At 39.2% G+C, this 18473-nt stretch overlaps 1 protein-coding gene across 1 annotated transcript in view; it reads left to right on the top strand.

The window, feature by feature from the left end:
* Positions 1-18473, top strand: part of DNAH11 (dynein axonemal heavy chain 11) — a 176720-nt gene that overhangs the window by 74320 nt on the left and 83927 nt on the right. The window contains exons 41-50 of the mRNA XM_089533095.1: positions 733-860; positions 2389-2537; positions 5195-5345; positions 6242-6373; positions 8541-8714; positions 10643-10847; positions 13478-13643; positions 15298-15400; positions 16427-16666; positions 18119-18280. Of these exons, the coding sequence (XP_089389221.1) occupies positions 733-860; positions 2389-2537; positions 5195-5345; positions 6242-6373; positions 8541-8714; positions 10643-10847; positions 13478-13643; positions 15298-15400; positions 16427-16666; positions 18119-18280 (1610 nt within the window). The remainder of the gene's footprint in view (positions 1-732; positions 861-2388; positions 2538-5194; positions 5346-6241; positions 6374-8540; positions 8715-10642; positions 10848-13477; positions 13644-15297; positions 15401-16426; positions 16667-18118; positions 18281-18473) is intronic.

Below are 18473 nucleotides of genomic sequence, written 5' to 3'. Positions count from 1 at the left end.
CTCATGATATGTCCAAAGTATGGGAGCCTCAGTTTAGTCATACTGGTTTCCAATGAAAGTTCAGGCCTAATTTGCTCAAAGACCCATTCAGTAGTTGTTTTAGTGGTCCATAGTATCCATAGAAGTCTCTTAGGGGATTATCACATGGAGCCCTTACCATGGGCAAAGTGTTCCTGAAGTGTTTCTGAAGCGAGAAGGTGTGATCGTCCGTCTCACTTCTAAAATGTCATTGAGGTGTCTTACTTCTGTCCTGTCAATGAAGCATTCACAGAGAAGCCATTTTTTGAATAATGGGATTTTCCCTTATTAAAAAAATGGCTTCTCTGTGAACGCTTTGAAAACGGGAGAGAAGTGGGGTGCTTCAGTGATGTTTTAGAAGTGCAGTGGAAGATCACACCTTCACACTTCAGAAACACTTCAGGAAAATTTTGCGCATGGTAAGGGCTCCATGTGATAAGGTCCTTACAGTACCACCCTTCAAATGAGTTGATTTTCTTCCTATCAACTTTCTTTATTGTCCTACTTTCACAACACATAGAAATCAGAAATATGATGACATGGAAATACTGTTCTGGAAGTTTAAATGTATATGTCATATTAGCGGAGCACGTCATGAGAAAACTCCAGTGCATACATGAAAATACATGGGTCTGCTTACTGAATTCTCCAGATGGAAACTTCTTATAATTTAGAGATTCCTTTGTTCAATAATTCTCTGAAAACATTTTCCAGGACTATTATCATCTCTTTTGAGAGAGCAAGCCAACATTACCCATAGGTGGCCAAAATGGATTGTTTTAGATGGAGACATAGATCCTATGTGGATTGAATCATTGAATACTGTTATGGATGATAACAAGGTGAGCAACAAGCAAACACATTCTTTACCTTCTCATTTAAAAGGTCAAAATTTTACTGAATGGTCATTTTATATTTTGTTTTATCCTCTCTCTCTCTCTCTCTCTCTCTCTGATTAGTAGATTATGTGTTCTGTATTCTACATGTTATCTTATACCAGAGCCAAGAAAAACTGCTGTTTTAATTAAAAAGCCTCAGAATTTCCTGACCAGCATACCTACTTGATATTTTAGAGATATAGATCAAAAAAGCCATGTTGCTCAAGTTCTCCTTTGCACCATGTTTGGTCTCCCAACTCAAAATGTATTGCTTTATTGTGTTCTTCCACCTTCTTTTTGATGCTGTGAGTGTGCAGCAGTGAGTCTCCTTTTAATCTCAACTGTGTACCTTCCCCTTTCCATTTCTGATAAGTACCAGAGAAGGAGTTTGAAAATGTATACATCAGCCTATGGACCTAATGTAGCCCACCAGTGTGCTCCAGCACTGCCCATGGTGGTTTCCTCCAGCACCTAGCTCCCATCTCCAAGTCCTATTCTCTCAAAAAGGAGATGAGGAATTGGGAGACCTCTTCAGACTGGGGGGGGGGGGGGGGGGATCATCCCCTAATTACATTTTCTACAAAGATACTTTCACCTATAATTTCCACCAAGTTTTGACAGATATATGTATATGCCTTTTAATAGTGAGAGTAAAAAAACCTACATATGGCACAAAAGTATCTGGAATCTCAAGTCCCCCCCCCCCCCCCCCCGTACAAACCAGTTTTATTTTTGTGATAATCTCCCAAATAATACAGCTGCTGTTTCCAGAAAGATCAAGGTTATCGCTAAAACAAATTTATCTTAATACTTAATTAGTGTCATATCACTAAAGCATTTTGTCACTTTGACTCCTGAATGATGGCAGTGGTGGTGATGATGATGATGGATCAGTGGAAATTGGTAAAATCAGTTTCTGAGATGTTGCATGAGATTTCTGAGATCAGTTTCTGAGATGCTGTATGAGACCTGCTAAGTGGGGAGGAGGGAGGAGAGGAAGGGAAAGCAACCTGCAATATTTCAAGAAGGAGGCTGGATATAACCCCATGGATATGCAGGTACAAAAACAAATGGGCACGTCTCTAAACTTCTTGAGGTTTTTACTCATTGTGGAGGCATTCTATGTCAATTGTCAATCAGTTTAATTTGTTGTACATGTAACATTTGTATCATTTATTTGTAATTTTGCACAGATGATGCACACCAAGTGCCAGATTATGAGCCTCCATCATTATCAGTTTTGTAACCAAGCACTGTACAAATGCCAGGATGTTTGTGTGTATGTGAACATGACTTTCATCATCATAAGGGACACTTGTTTGTTCATTGGTCTATTATGAGCTTCTTTGGGTCCCATATTGGGAAAAATGTGGAACAGAAATAAATGCCTTAAATATGAATAGATTTTTTCAATGTAGCAATTTTCTCATTCATTGTCAAAATGTTTACAATAGCTCTTTCAGTTAGAATAACATGATTCTATTAATCGTAGGTGTTGACACTTGCCAGCAATGAACGGGTTCCTCTGACTCCATCAATGAGACTGCTTTTTGAGATACACCATTTAAAAACAGCTACTCCTGCTACAGTTTCCAGAGCAGGTATTTTATATGTGAACCCACAGGACCTTGGTTGGAATCCGTAAGTAATTTCTTTTTAAAAAAAACAATAGCATAAAATCAAAGGAAGTAATAACATTCTGCCATCAGCATTAATGGGATGTGCATTGCCTGTGTTGGGTTTGCCAACTCTTGTAAGAAATAACTAGAACTTTTCACTTTGATTTCTACTGCAAACATAGATTATTACCTATTCCTCATATGGGCTGCACTTGGATGTCACAATATGGGGAACATATTGTTGGACTGCAGCTCCCATCAGTCCTAGCCAGCAGTACCATACCTGTAACAAATCAGCAGTTTATTGAGATGGAAACAAGTTTAGTCTTCCCTTGAATTTGCATGCTAGGGATGTCAAGAAAATTAAAATAGAGCTTTTAAGAGATTCTACTAAGAAACAGATAATTTGCCATTAGATTTCCTGTAATTTAGAACCTGTTTCTTCACACACAGACACACACAATGAGGTTTGCTCAAAACCTAAGATGTTTTTGTCACATAAGCAAGTTTTTCACCAAAAGGTATAGAAGTGCAAAATGTAATTTAAAAAACACAAAAACTTTTTGTTATCTCACTCCATGAAGAGAAAACTTGTGAAGCTATTTGTGTTTCCATACAAGAATGAAATGAATTAAGATTTATATACCTAATGCAGGCTTACCCTTACCCCCCACTTCCTCCTCCTTTCAGGGATCAAAACCATTCACTTTTTCAGGTTAGCTTGGAATTTCAGCCCTAAACCAAAGGACTGTAGGGCTTAACCATAATTGAAAATGATATTAACTAACTTGTATTAAAACAAGCCAGCTTCAAAACGATGGTTTGAAATTAGCTTGTTTCAAACAAGCTATAGGTAGGATTAATTAAAACCTGTCTGGCTTGCACAACACAGGTTACCATTTCAATAAAAAAATGTAAACTTCCCCAAGGCTAAGTCAGAGGTGTGGGGGAGAATACACAAGTCAAAGAGGAGGCTTTACATGTTTTTGTCATGATATGCTATAGTCTATCATGATGTCTGAATACAGCCTACATATTTTCAACTGAATGAATGTTATTGTTATTTGAATGATTAATTATCTAAGAAATTTAGTTTGATGCTTGTTGCAAACTTCCAGTCAACTGTATTCAACACACATTGGAGACAATCATGCATGGCGTAGTGCAGAGTAGTAGTTTTACATGTGAAACTACGCTACACGGAGTAATTTATCACCCCCTAGACTTACTGGGGCTGAAGACCCTGCCTGCTGGAAGGGGGGGTGCCAAGCATCAGGTGCTATCTCTATAGCCAGACATGAAACAATGTATCATCTGCTGGATTTACAAAGGTCCCTCAGATGTCTTACCAGACAGTGTAATCATTTCATATGCTTCTGCAATCTCCCATGCCTTCCACAGGCAGGGAATTGCCATGCAGGGTTTTAGGCCTGAAATGCATGGGCCAAGAGAAGCGGCGTCTGGCCGCTTTGGGGGCATGGTGCTCAGATGACACATGCCCCCAAAGCAGCCGTAAACTGCTCCAGCATTGCAACCCAGTCCTTTGGACCAGACCAAAAAGGAGCTGGAATAATCCAACTCCTATCTTAGGACCATGGCAGTAGCCTACTTTGGAAGCAGACCATGTGGTTGCTGTGCTCCTGGCCCGATTGCAGCCCGATCATGGCTGGAGTGGCCTCTGGACACTCCTAGCAGGCCATCTGCTTCACCCCTTAGTGGCTGTGGGGAAAATCTGTGAAGTGGGGAGACCTTTGGTTGTTGCAAAAGGAGAAAGGCAATACAAACCATCTCAGCAACCAAAAATAGACATAAGCAAGTGTAAGGTTAACATACTCCCCATGTTGCAGTGACAGGATGCCAACCATTACCTATCCAACTTGACCTTTGATGAAACTCGTTATCAGAGGGTTTGATAGTCATTTATAGCAGCTTCTCAGAGTTCATCATACAAAATAGCCCACTAGGGCACAGTCAGCTGGAAGTTTTTCTGGATCATTAGTCTGGCTGGAGCAAGGACCTTCTCTTTTGTAAGACCTGTTCATGTGGAAAAAAATCAGATCCCTACTGTGACATATTTTGAGGATCTAATGTCTCTACCTCTGAATTTTTAGTGTGTCAGCACAAATTATTGGTTGTGATTGCATTCTTTAAAAGTTTGTTGACTTTTTATGCCAGGACATGAAAGGCTTTTTATCGTCTTGATCAGCATTTTTAGAGGGGGAAGGAGGGTTATGCTCTTCTGATCCCTGTTGCACTCTTTAGTTTATAGAGTCCTATAAAGGCAAATTGCAAATATTTTAATGTCAGGGGTGAGGGGTGGGATGCACACACGTGTATAAATGCAGTATTTTGTTGTTGTTTTCTGGTTTTCTACAAGCCAAGTTAGTTTCTGGGATTACTGTAAATCTGCTGTTTGTCCAGAAATAATTCTCCTTATGCAGGGGTAGTTTAACAGGGCAGGCTTCACTTTACCTGTAATACCTGACAGTTCAACATGTTATCATATTGCTGCTGACCCAGGAAGTACTGTTTCCCCTACCAATCTTGCAAATTGTTTGCCTTTAAGCCAACTTGTCAGCTGTCGTCAAACCTTTCAAGAACAGAAGAAGGAGGAACTCTTGGCCAGTGCTGTGATCAAGCAGGTTTTTAATAAAGCCATTGTGTTTTTACTTTTTTCAGCTATGTTGCAAGCTGGATAGAACAAAGGAGTCACCAGTCTCAAAAGGCAAATTTGACCATTCTGTTTGACAAATATGTCCCTCCATGCTTGGATCAGCTCAGAACAAACTTTAAAATGATCACACCCTTCCCTGAGAATAGCATGGTGCAGGTATGGGTTAAATTATGCAGACACTGGCTAGAATCCCATTGGTATCTATCTATACCTATAAGTATTAACAACTGGAGGAAATATTCAGGAGCACAATGGGTGTCAAAGATTTCAGTTATTGGAGCCAGCAGATTTTGTCTTCATTCCCTCGCCCTGCTATGCGGGCCTGGAGAAATTGTAATTGCTACTATAATGCATCAACAGGATTCTGGTACTGTTTGTATTTATTCACTAGTTATTTAATTTATAACCTACAGTACTTTTCTGTATTAGGTTGTACTCAGAGTAGCATACAAAATGCAATATTTTATTTCAAGTAACAAATAACTAATAAAAATAATCAGCTTCAAATGAATGACCCTGGACCATCCACGGAAGGATACATGTGAAAATAGCTGCATATAAGAGAGATTTTATATACATAATTTCTGTATTACCTTCAACAAATTTAAGCTGTCTCATTCAGTATATCCAAAACAGCTAATTAGGAAGAGAGATTTTATCCTTGAATTGAAAAATTGGTATTGCAGAGAGGGTCTTTGAAGATCTTTGAGATCCTAAAAACCTGGATCCAGGACCACAGTTGTACCACTAGTCCAAGCTTTTCTTACAGTGGCTTCTTATGTTGCTAAATATGTTGGTGAATTGTACTAATGAGCATATACCAGTTCTTGTAATCTGAACAATTCTACTGCATTTTATCTACAATACACATTATCGATGAAAATAAGTATCAGCTCACATTTAAACGGCTTCCTTTTAGTTGTGCTGCTGCAATGCTTCAGGATACAGGTTTTAACTGTTACATAACATCCCTCACACCATCACCAACCAAGGCTTTATCAAAATAAATGTAATGGCATTTCTAAAATATTGTTCCTTTCTTCTTTTTATAGACTCTGTGTTCACTCCTTGACTGTTTGCTAACTCCTGAAAATGTTCCCCCTGATGGTCCTAGAGAACTATATGAAATATATTTTGCTTTTGCTTGTGTGTGGGCATTTGGGGGAGCCCTCTTTCAAGATCAGGTAAGTCAAAAAGCAATTTGCTTACACCTAAGGACTTCTTTGGTATAAGAAGGGATGTGGTGGTTTAGTGGTTAAGATGCCAATCTGATGATCATAAGGTCAGAAGGTTGGCAGTTCAATGCCCAGGAGTTAATCACTAGAATTTCTGAAAGGAAAGTCTTTCACCTAAACCTGGATTATCAGTGGTACAATGGACATCAGTGGCTAGAGGTCTATGATACTATAGCTGCACACTTACACATACATGTTTCTTGTATGTTGAGTGTAGGAATATTAAGTATCTATATTAAGCAGAGTGCAGTGGGACTAATGCAATATGTGCTTGTGGGAGAAACAGGAGGAATGACTCTGGAGACTCTTGTAAGGTAAAAAGAAAACTTAAATTTATTATCTCAGGAAATCCATCTTATGATAGGAAAGGAAACAGGCAAAATAAGTTGACCTAAACATGGTGATAAGAGCCCCTAAAAGCTGGCTGTCATGTGTGGGTGTAAGCTAGCACCACTGTTGTGGTTAGAGCTTCATGGATGTCCTTTCAAGAACAAAGCAGAACAAACTTCCAGAATAAAGAAAAACAAACTAACTTCTTGAGAGAAGGAGGAAGACTTGTTTGCAAGTAAGATGGAGGTAAAAGGTTCGAGCACATAGGATAAAGATACAGAGCAGTGAAAACAAGAAGGGTAGGCATTATCTAGACTCCCCTCTCTTCACAATCACTTAGCAAACCTTGATGTCTCTTTGTTTCCAACAGTGATGCTGTCAAGAGAAAAATCTTCAAGGGAAGAGGGATGGGGCTGTAGATATACTCTCCTTCTTCTGTCTAGAAGTTGGAAGGAATAATTACTCCCCTTCTCTTCCTAGTTTCTCAACTACAGTGTAAGGATAGTTTGTGCATTGATGTTGCTGCCTCCGAGTATCCAGCCTCAGACAGGCTACTTGGGTCAGGGGACAGGGGGTGCCCTAAGACACATTCCTCAGGCCTGGGAAAGACTGGCTCTGGCCCCAGATTTCTCTTGGCTGATCCACCACATTGCAATGCTTGTCTGATCCATCAAGTCTGATCCACCACATTTCAATGCCAGTCCTGCAATACAGCCAATGGATTTGTGGGTTTAAAAAAAAACTACTCCAGGACCTACCTTCAATGAACCTTGCTATCACCTTATCTGGGTGGAAATATTAAGACTAGTCTATATAGCTTGCAGGAATCAGAGTTATGAGTGGTCTGAAGTTGCTTGTAGAAGCTGGAATGAAGCTAAATAAGTCTCAAAGATGTGGTTCTGCCCCTGTCTGCTAAGGCCAAATGAAAATCCTTGCCCGCCCCCATTTCCACAGCAAGTAGTCTAGCTAACTGCACAAGGCCCAATCCCCTTGTCTGGTGCAAACAGTCCAGACAACATCCAGCTATTTCAGCCATATACCCCCCCCCCTTAAAATGGTGTTAAAAACCTCACAATTTGCTCCAGATTTTCCCAGAGGATTCAGAGCCCTCTGCTGGGTGACCGTTTACAGTTTGCCTCACTGTACCACCTGACATTGCCACTTCTAGCACAAGTTGCTCACTCGGAGGTCAGAACAAGTTGCCCAGCCATGTGATGGGCACCTCATTCTGCCCTCAGAGAGAATGACTTGCAACACTGGTGGCAGTGCCAGGTGGCACAGCAGAATGCACATGCAAACAGCTACCCAGTGTTGCGACAGTAATATGGATGTTGGGGCAGCTCTGGGGCCACAATATTATGGACTGCTCCCAGAGTATTCTGGCCTATGCTGACCCAGCCTTTGGCATCCTGGAAGCATGATTTGACTGCAGACCAAGGGAGAATATCTGGGTTCTTTAGCACAACTTTCTTAAACTCTTCAGGACATTTTGTAGCCAGAAAAATAATGCACAAAGGAGATTTAAGAAAACCATGTATATTTATTTATTGATTTCTTCTTCTTTTTTAATTCAGAATTTTCAGTACATGGTTTGGGCTTTTAAATGAGGGTGACAGCTCTTCTCATTTTACCTGGTAGAAATATTTATCTGCATTTGGGACAGTGAAGATGTTAAGTTTAGTTTACTTGGCTGTTTAGTTTGCTGTGTATGTATCCAGAACATGTGCATTCAATAGTTTAAATATTACCTTTATACAGTATAACAAACTATGGATTCATTTTCTAGCTTTCCAATTATCAAGCTGAATTCAGCCGCTGGTGGTTGAAAGAAATGAAATCTGTGAAGTTTCCATCCCATGGTACAATTTTTGATTATTATCTTGACCCCCGAACTAAGAAATTCCTTCCCTGGAGTGAAAAAATTATCAGTTTTGACATGGATCCAGATAAACCCTTGCAGGTATTGTCTTTTTATATATGTACAAAATGGAGGTATCCTCTGATCTCATTTCTTTTTTGATAAAAATATACCTCTTTAAAATTCTCTATTTGTACAATATACTATTTTTTAGACTGTGCTATATGTATGTATGTACCACAATACTAGCAGAAAACCTCACAGGCCTGGAGCAACTACTAAGGAAGATCAAGGAAGAAAGTGCAAAGACAGACTTACTGTTAAAACCAAGAATAATGACCATGGAAAATCTACACAAATAGAAATAGTAAAAGAGTTCTCATATCTAGGATCAAACATTGATTAGGGACTGCAGCCAGGAAATCAGAAGAAGATTAAGAATGGGGAGGGCAGCTATGAAAGAATTGGAAAAGATCCTAAAATGCAAAGATATACAACTGAGTACAAAAGTTCAATCCATTGTATTCCCTATTACCGTGTATAGACATGAGAGCTGGCCAGTTAAGAAAGAAGATAGGAAGAAAATCAATTCATTCAAAATGTGGTGCTGGAAAAGAGTGCTGAGGATTCTGTGGACAGCCAAAAAGACAAACAAACGGGTCCTAGATCAGATCAAGCCTGAAATCTCCCTGGAAGCCAAGATGCTAAATTGAGGCTGTTGTACTTTGGTCACCTCATAAGAAAGAATGACTCATTGGAAAAGACAATAATACTAGGAAAGGTGGAGGGAGAAGACAAGAGAAGAGAAGAAGACCACATGCTGGATGGATGGACTCTATTAAGGAGGTCACAAGTATGAATTCACAGGACCTAAACAGAACAGTGGATAACAGGGAGTCTTGGAGATGTCTCATCCACAGGGTCACCATGGGTTGAGAACGACTTGAGGGTGATTAACAACAATAAACAAACATGGGGTGAGATCCCTTTTACAAAGATTTAATGTTGTTTCTTTACATAGATTTCAGTGAAAAAAGTTGAATATTTATCAAGAGTTAATATAAAGTGATATGTCATTTTGCCATCTAGATTAATTGCAAGTTTGAAATAGCAGAGTACTTTGCTGACATGCCTCCTTCCCAACTTGCTGCTGTGGTTGCATCTATTAACAAGGGGGACATTTTGGCAATTTGGATGGATTTGGGCTTTCTGACTCTGGCACCTTTTAACTAAAAATAATTGAGAATATGATGCAGAGAAGTAGTGTAGAATGCAAATTCTACTACCTTATAAAATCAGTATAAGAGGTGGAGTATTATGAAAATTATGCAGTGACATATGTTTGATTTTTTTAAAAAAATCTCAAATGAATTTTCAGTTCATTTCTACAAACTGTATGTTCCACACTGGCTGTGTTCACATACAGCAATTAAATGTATGAGCCTAAAGCCAATTATTAGTCCCATTGTATCAGTTGCTGAATAGTAAGTCAATATTTTTATGAATTCCATTGATTCAATGGATCTGCTCTCTCTGGTGTTATCAGTTAGTTTTAAGCTATGGTTTATAATTACTGAAATGAGTCTAGCTGGCCTTGGGCTCACAGGAGGAAAACAGATGGAAGAAATTTTCCTGTTGATTGATTTGTCTGTTGCAATAGTTCTCTGGTTTTAAAAAAAACATGCTCATACGATTCCCAGTACAAACAGCAATACTTTATTCTTATTTAGAAGCTGAAGGTTTTTCCACACTGGATGGGAGAAGAACATATAACATGCATAGAGCTTCTGTTTCTTTAGAAATAGATACAAAAGCTTCTTCTTGTGGAAATACTTTACATACACAGACATTCTTCATATACACAGTAAACTACACTGATGTGAGAATTTATTTACATTATATAAAAATGCTTGTGCAATCATGTGCTTAATAAAAAAGAATAAAGTCTCTTTTACATAAATAATATCAGTGACATGTTAGCACAATTCATATTAATATCAAACACCTTCGTTTGTACTTTGATGGTTCAGGCTGTCCTTGTTCACACATCTGAGACAACGTGTCTAAGATACTTTCTGGATTTACTCTTGGACAAAGGCAAGCCTGTAATGCTTGTTGGAAATGCTGGAGTGGGGAAAACAGTGTTCATTGAGGAATGTTTTGCTGGTCTTTCTGAGGATTTTTTGGTGTCCAGAGTTCCCTTCAACTATTACACTACATCAGCAGCACTGCAGAGTAAGTTCTTCATGGTTCTCCTTGTATGAAGAAGTCCTTTTAAAATGAACTTGTGTATTAGGTACTTAGAAATCACCAACATTTAATATTAGAACTCATAGTGATATAGAAATGCATTACTCAGAATATCCATTTTATTTCTCCCTGGGGCTATCCACATGGGCCAAAGAGCATCGCTAGTACTGAAAAGCTTCTTCTTGATGCATCTGATGTGAAAACAGGACAATTCAGCTTTCTCCCTCTGTTCCTGTCCAATATGTTGAGATCAAATCTAGAATTTCTTTGCATATGAAAAATCAACATTAACTTAGGCCCTGTACATACAGGCCAAAATAAAGCTGCTTCAGGTCACTTTGGCGTGGTACAGACTGCCCAAAAACGGCGGCTTGCTGGTGCCTGTTTTTCCGCTGGAGGGAAGCCTCAGCCACCAAACCATAAGGCTTCCCGTCGGTGGAAAAAGAACCCACAAAAAGTGGGTTCTTTTGAAGCTGCGGCGGCGGTGTAACAAGTGTGCCACTGGTGCACTCTTTACATAAGTGCTGCGTGGCGCCATGCAGATGCCGCACAGCACTTACCTAACGGCGGCGCCCATGTATACAGGGCGCTGCCATTGTTATGCCCTTGTTACGTGCGAGGGTTGCAAGACATGTGGGCACTCCGCTCCCAGGCAACCCCTAGCACCTGACGAGAGTGTCTAAAAACCCCATCTGTACCGGGCTCTTGGAAGCATGCTGTTTAAATGATGCATGCGTCATAAGAGCCCAGAAGCCATGCCAAAGCCACATTCCAGTCCATAGGACTGGAACGTGACTTTGGCCCATCTTCCTGGCTCTTAGGATGCATGCATCATTTAAACAGCATACCTCCAAAGTGACCCAAAGCAGCTTTATTTTGGCCTGTCTGTACGGGCCCTTAGATACACATGAACTTGATTTGTTGGTCCCAGAGCACAGCACAGTAGATTCCAGGTTAGTTCCTTACAACTGGCACCACTGCTAGTTTCGTCGGTGATGGAGAAATGAGGGGAAATGGTATGCTCATTTCAAGCACCCCTTATTCCAAGAGTATCATTCTTGTAATCAGTAATCTTGGCTGTTCTGACTGGATAGGACAGTAGGAGGTGCCCCAACCCCTCTGTAACATTGCACAGGTTGTTCTATTGCACTTTGTACAGTTTTTTTTTAAATTTACATATAATAAATTGATTTCTTAATCATCTTATTTATCTCAATGGAAGATTCTAGAAAATAGATATGCACCACTTTTCTTGCCTGTTTCCACCCTGAAAATTTTAGAAATTACTGCAAATGTTTAACTTCAATGATATAACATTAAAATGAATTCTATTGATACAAGTATTGTGTATCTTATGCCCTCATACATTTCAGCTGTACATTTAGAAAGCTTCTCATGTATCTTTTTATCCTTCACATCACACCCATGGCACAGTTAAAAGGCATGGCAGCAGTAAGCAATGAAAACAGGTTAATAACTGTTTTTGAGAACTATAATTCAGGCTTTAAAACTGTAAAACCTGCCAGTAGGGTCAGTGAACTCACTCAAAATACCTACTGTTTTAATAAGATTATTACAACACAATAAGTATGCTGTGTATTAAAACATCATGTACCCAATTTTGGTATTAGGACAATGATAACTTTCTCTAAGCTTATGAAATGTTCCTCTCTAAAGAAATCATTGCCCTGATTTCAGTCAGAGATTTTATTCTGTAATGTTATTTCTTTTTATGTGTGAACAACAGAGAGGAAGAAAAATGTTTACAGCAGTCCTTATAATTAGCAGTTATATATATTTAATTATTTTTCCATTAGGAAGTCTAGGAAATTAAGAAGCTGAAAATTCTTGCTTCTAAAACTGTAGACCATCTTGGAGAACAATCCATCAAATGCTGCTTTTGCACAATTTTTTTATTTCAATGTGGCTTTAATAAGGCCCTACAAAGTTAGTACACTAAATTTGACTAAAGAAAATCTTCCTTTATTAATACTGAGAAGTTGCTGTATTATACCTTAAATGCTAGTAATATCAATAATTAATGCTACTTCACTGTAAGAAGATACAATGGCAAATCATAGGATTCTCCAAGTAGGGCAAAAATGCTGGATGTTTTCTTTCACTAATATGGAAGAGCCCAATAATAAATATGTATTGCTTAGAAGAATACTCAAGTTCTTTTTATCAAAAGTTAGCAGTGATCTCTTGTAACGCCAAAAAGATGACTGGGGAGCAGAAGGGTGGATAAAAGAAGATGTGCATGAACTTGCAACCTAGGTCCAATCCTTACATTCCAAATTCAGTGCTTAAGTAGACTATTCCAAGCAAGTGGAATCAATTTGGCTAGCTGTTATTTCTACCAAACATGCAGCTTACAGTAATAAAATTTATGGGTAGAACATTTTAAATTGTTTTTGCACTCATGCAAAATAAGGGGGGAAACTGCCCTAACACTTCTGTAATAGAGACAGCTTCTTCTTTTAATCTAAGACCAACATCTATGTACAAGCATTATATAGCTTTTGTAGTTTTGTGCCTGTATTATATTTTGCATACTGTCTAATTAGTTTCCCCACCATGTATAATCATAACAAATATGAACTAACGTATTTCAGGGATTCTTGAGAAAACCCTGGAGAAGAAAGCGGGCCGTAACTATGGCCCACTGGGAAACAAGAAACTAGTTTACTTTATTGATGATATGAATTTGCCAGAAGTTGATGTTTATGGAACAGTTCAGCCTCACACACTGATTCGTCAGCATATAGATTATGGACATTGGTAAGTGATTCTTTCCATTTTGTGGCTCAGTAGAATCTGCATTCTTTATTATGAAAATGTATTTTACCTGTTTTAATATTCCTGACAAAATGTCAGTGTTAGTTTGAAATAACTGATGTTTTATTCCAAATTTCCCACCTATCTGGAGAATTCTTAATTTACCCTATGACAAAATCTTATTTCAGATGATAACTATCATTTATGTTTTGCTCACAGTGTAATTGCAGGTAATTTGCATCCCACTCCCACACACAGAGTTAGGATGGGATGCATAGTTTGCCTACACCAACAAGGAGACAAGATTTAAAAGATACCTCAGCAGTTATGCCGAAGCTGGAAGATTTTGGGGGGTGTGGCCAGCACCAATTTATGGTCTGCTGCCCCCAGCTTCTTCATTTCAATTTTGCAGTTGACCCCCCCCCCTCCCCACCGCTGGTGCAGTGTGAAGTTAACTTGGTTGCTTCAGAGCCGGGTATAAATTTTTCCCCCTTTCCAAGGACTTTTTCGCCTACCCCATATTGTTTCCAGACAGATCTTGGGAAATTGGCTTGGGTGGCATCTAAATAGATTGATTTGGCATGATTTGAAAGAAATTTGGACACCATTTGGGTGGAAGGGAGGTCTACGGAATCACCTCTTTAGGCCTTAGGACCTGGGAAGTGGGGAAAGAGACACCCCTTGGGACTGCATGACGGATAAACCCCTCTCTTTAAGTCTTGGCCATTGGGAGAGGGACTTTCATGTTAGTCTTCCTGATGCAGGCCAGCCAACGGATAACCCAGCTTTTGGGTTACCATTGGTGCTCAGGTGCTGTCACCCAGGGGAGGCTGCGGAGCTAGTCTTGAAGATAGACCACCAGCTGTAGCTGCTTCCATCATTGGTTATTTCCCCACCTGGTTTGCAATTCCATTAAGAAATGTATAAATAAGTCAAGTTAATAAATGGCCCTTTTTGAACCGATTTCCCATTGTCTTGTCCCGTTAATCCTTGGGTGGGTGGGCAAATGTTGGATCTATTGCTTGAGACCAACTACGGGTTGGTCATTCAGACATCATTTTTTTAGAGGGATGATGCAAATAAGCCAACCCACACATTCTGCATTTGTTATTCACACTATTGTTTCATTGGCACCACATCTCTTCATTCCTTACCAGCCATGTGCCTTTTCCCCAAGGATGCTGGTGACCCCTGGGAGAAACTGTCTCCGGCTGGTGTGTCTCAAGGCAGCAGCAGTGGTGGCAATGTCTCCTAGTGCTCCCTGGAGTTGCTGCCTGCCAAGAGACAGTGGGAGAAGGAGGGAAATGAGAGCGGGAGAGTCCTCCTCTCCCCTTATTCCGGAGGAAAGATACAGTCAGCATGCAGGGTTAAATTCTGGGTCCATTCAGATCATTATTCACACTGCTAATGGTGCATATCTTTTTTTAAAAACTCAGAAAAAAACTGATACCAATTATCCTGGGTTACATGGGGGGGTTGGCAGCCCCCCCCAAAAAAATTAATCGAGTGCATTCGGGATGCACGTGAACAACAATGATTCAACCTGGATTCATCCTGGATTATTTTCACCATCTGAATAACCCCTACATGTATAAATGAGTTCTGTGTCATTATTATCATTATATATCTTTAATTAAGTTAAAAATTATCTCTGTAGGTATGATAGACAGACATTAACTATAAAAGAAGTTCATAATTGTCAGTATGTTGCCTGTATGAATCCAACTGTTGGCAGCTTCAGCATCAACCCACGACTTCAAGTAAGTTGACAAATGCTATCTCACAGTGACCCAAATATCTCTATTTTATAGTTTTATAAACAGTGCTAAAAGATCAGTCTCTCATTGCAGAAGGCCTGATTTAGACAAGTGCTTTGTAATACTTGGAAAGATTTGGATTATTGTGTAGAGTCATGATTTTATTATGTGCCTGACTTTATGTCTGGCTAAAGTCAGTGATGCACAAATCAACAAAGACACAAGTCTTCATATGCTTATTGATTGTTGTATTTTTTTCCTTAAAAAATAATCACAAAACCTTTTAAAGGAATAATATGTGCTTTCCAGTACCAATTGGTGATAAACAGAAGTGCACAAATACTGACACACTTTCATGTTCTGGATTATGTTTCTAAAGGGGCTTCTGAAAAATCTGTTTGCTATCCTGCATAAACCTGAGATAAACAAGTGCAGGGGCACATTCTTCAATGCTAGAAGTGTAGCCATCAATCATTGCACTGGCTTCTAGAGGGAGGATATAGAAAAGTACTGGTCTCTGGTCTGCTCTTAATCTTCCCACAGGCTTTTTGAATCCTAGAAAAACATCCTTATGGATTTTCTTATTCCGTTGTGTTTCATAATGGTACACAAAACTGTTTGGTCAGATGTACCTATAAAAAACAATATCATCTCCTCTGTATTAGTTAGACCCTTTTCATTTTGATTTTAATAGAATGGGTTTCCTGTAGTGGCAGAGTGAAACAGGTGGCTGGAAATAAAGAACTTGTATCTGCTTACGCATCTAGATAACAGTTTAGGGCCTGGTACAAACGCATCCTTGTGGCACCCTGGGGCCAAAATTAGGGCTCAGGAGCGCAGAGTATCCGCATGCTCCCAAGCCTTAGTGTGCAGCGGCGGTGCCATCATGATGGCTTCCCGTTTACACAGGGGCTGCCATGATGACTATATTATAATTACTAGTTACACAAGGGCTGCCATGATGACTATATTATAATTACTATAGTAATATCTTTCTATGCTAAAACAAGCATTTTCTTCATGTTTCAGAGGCATTTTGCAGTATTTGCAATGAATTTCCCATCCACTGATGCTCTGAATACCATCTATAGCAAGATCCTTGACTTCCACTTTCAACGTCATGGCTTTAATCCTTCAGTGTTAAAACATAGCCCTGCTGTGATTCAAGCAGCAACATGGCTTCACCAAATAATGGTTCAGAACTTTCTACCTACAGCTGTTAAATTCCATTATATTTTCAACCTTCGAGACCTCTCCAACATCTTCCAGGTTGCGTGTAGTTTTAATTTGCATGCAAAAATTTAAGCAATGTGTAGTACTGAAACCTTTAAAAAACATATCTTGTCCTTAGACAATTAATTTGAATTAATATTTAGTTTACTTCTCAGAATTACACGTTAGAATTAATCTATTTTGGAATATATACCAAAATGCCACTTGTGACTAAACTTTCTTTGCTACTCAGTTTAATTGCACATGGTAAACTACATATTACATCCAGGGGCAGACGTGTTGGCCATACAGCAAATCCAGTAACAACAAAAATCCACCAAACAGTATTACTTTTACTGGGCCATCCAAAATGCACAATATACTTGGTGCAAGCTTTCAAAGTTTCACTGGCTTCTTCATCAGGCAAGGTGTTAAAAACCATTACAGGAGGGAAAAAATTGAAGGTGTTAGTCATAGGCCTGCATTTTCCTGTTTTTGTTCTCAGTTTAGACAGTATGGAGGGTGTATTTCTTGCAGGCTGGAACCTCCCCCCCCCCCCCCCCAATTCTTCGTTCACTTGTCCTCCTATTCATAAACATCCCTGTCTTCCTTGCTTTTGCTTGGCGATGAAAAAAAAAATTGGGGAAAAGCCAGGTGTTTAAAAGGTTAAAGCAGATTTGGCCTGGACACTACTGGCAATTATATTTGTGAGGGTGTGTGTGTGTTGGATTGGATTGGATAGGAATAAAGCAAGAAAGGCAGCTTTGGAACCCCTGGGGGAGGGAAAAGGCTTCTTCTTCACTCCAAGCGGCCTTGATGAATATTGCTACTTTTGCAATAGCAGTAATGGTGTATAAGCAGTGAATAAGTGACACATAACCATTTAATTAGAATTAGAATTAGAATTTTGTATAAATGTATAAGCTTACAAGATACACAGCATTTCTGATCAGTGTAAAAAGGGAAAGAAGGAGCACATAATTGATCTCAAAAACCTGTATTATGTTGCATTACAGTAGCAAACTATATTATCGGAACTTGACTTCGGCCTTAATATGCTTGAGACTTATCCTCAGAGCCAATTTGTCACTGTCCAGTCTCAGCCCTAGCAATACTGACTGACTAAGCAGGGAGGGAGTGGGACTGGTATGGAATGTTTATAAGTATAAAGGTATGGTTTCCTTTAGTTTTTAACTCTGACATGTCTCATTTTAGAATCTCTTAGTAATACCTTATGCACTTTGGCTTGGATGCAAATTATATTCAACGGCAGTGTTGGAAGGATGCTTCCTTGCACATAAAAGTGTTGCAAAATAAATGAAGGACCCTGCTGAATTGGGTGATTGCACTGCAAGAGAGGAAAATCTGAGCATCAGCCAGAAGAACTTTCCATGAGCTGATCTTTCTGCTCATAAAAAAGAGATCCTGAGTCTAGTCCTTTGTGTATCTGTGTATCTTGCTGTAATGTTCCTTTGTATTTTTTAAATACCTTTTTTGTTTTATTTGTAGGGAATTTTGTTTGCTAAACAACAATGCCTAAAACATCCCAATGATCTTGTGCGCCTGTGGCTTCATGAGTCTTCACGTGTCTATGGTGATAAACTGGTGGAAGAAAAAGATTGTACTCTCTTTCATAAAAAGTTGATCGACACTGCACATAAATACTTTGAGGTAGAACTATAAATCAATAGGGTACTTACACATTAGTGAGGACACCATAATCTGAGAATTATTCAGTGTGACAAATTTCAAGTAGCCATGGAAAACCAGTATAACTCAAATAATAAATTGGTCAGCAAAATTCTGATTTAACAATGCAATTGATAGGCATAGAAACAATCAGATGTATTTCTCTATGGTCAGC

This window comes from Sceloporus occidentalis, unplaced genomic scaffold (assembly GCF_023333645.1).
Source record: "Sceloporus occidentalis isolate IW3139 unplaced genomic scaffold, rSceOcc1.0.p SCAF_7, whole genome shotgun sequence".
In the NCBI taxonomy this organism is placed as follows: Eukaryota; Metazoa; Chordata; class Lepidosauria; order Squamata; family Phrynosomatidae; genus Sceloporus; species Sceloporus occidentalis.
This window is presented reverse-complemented; position numbering and strand designations above follow the sequence as displayed.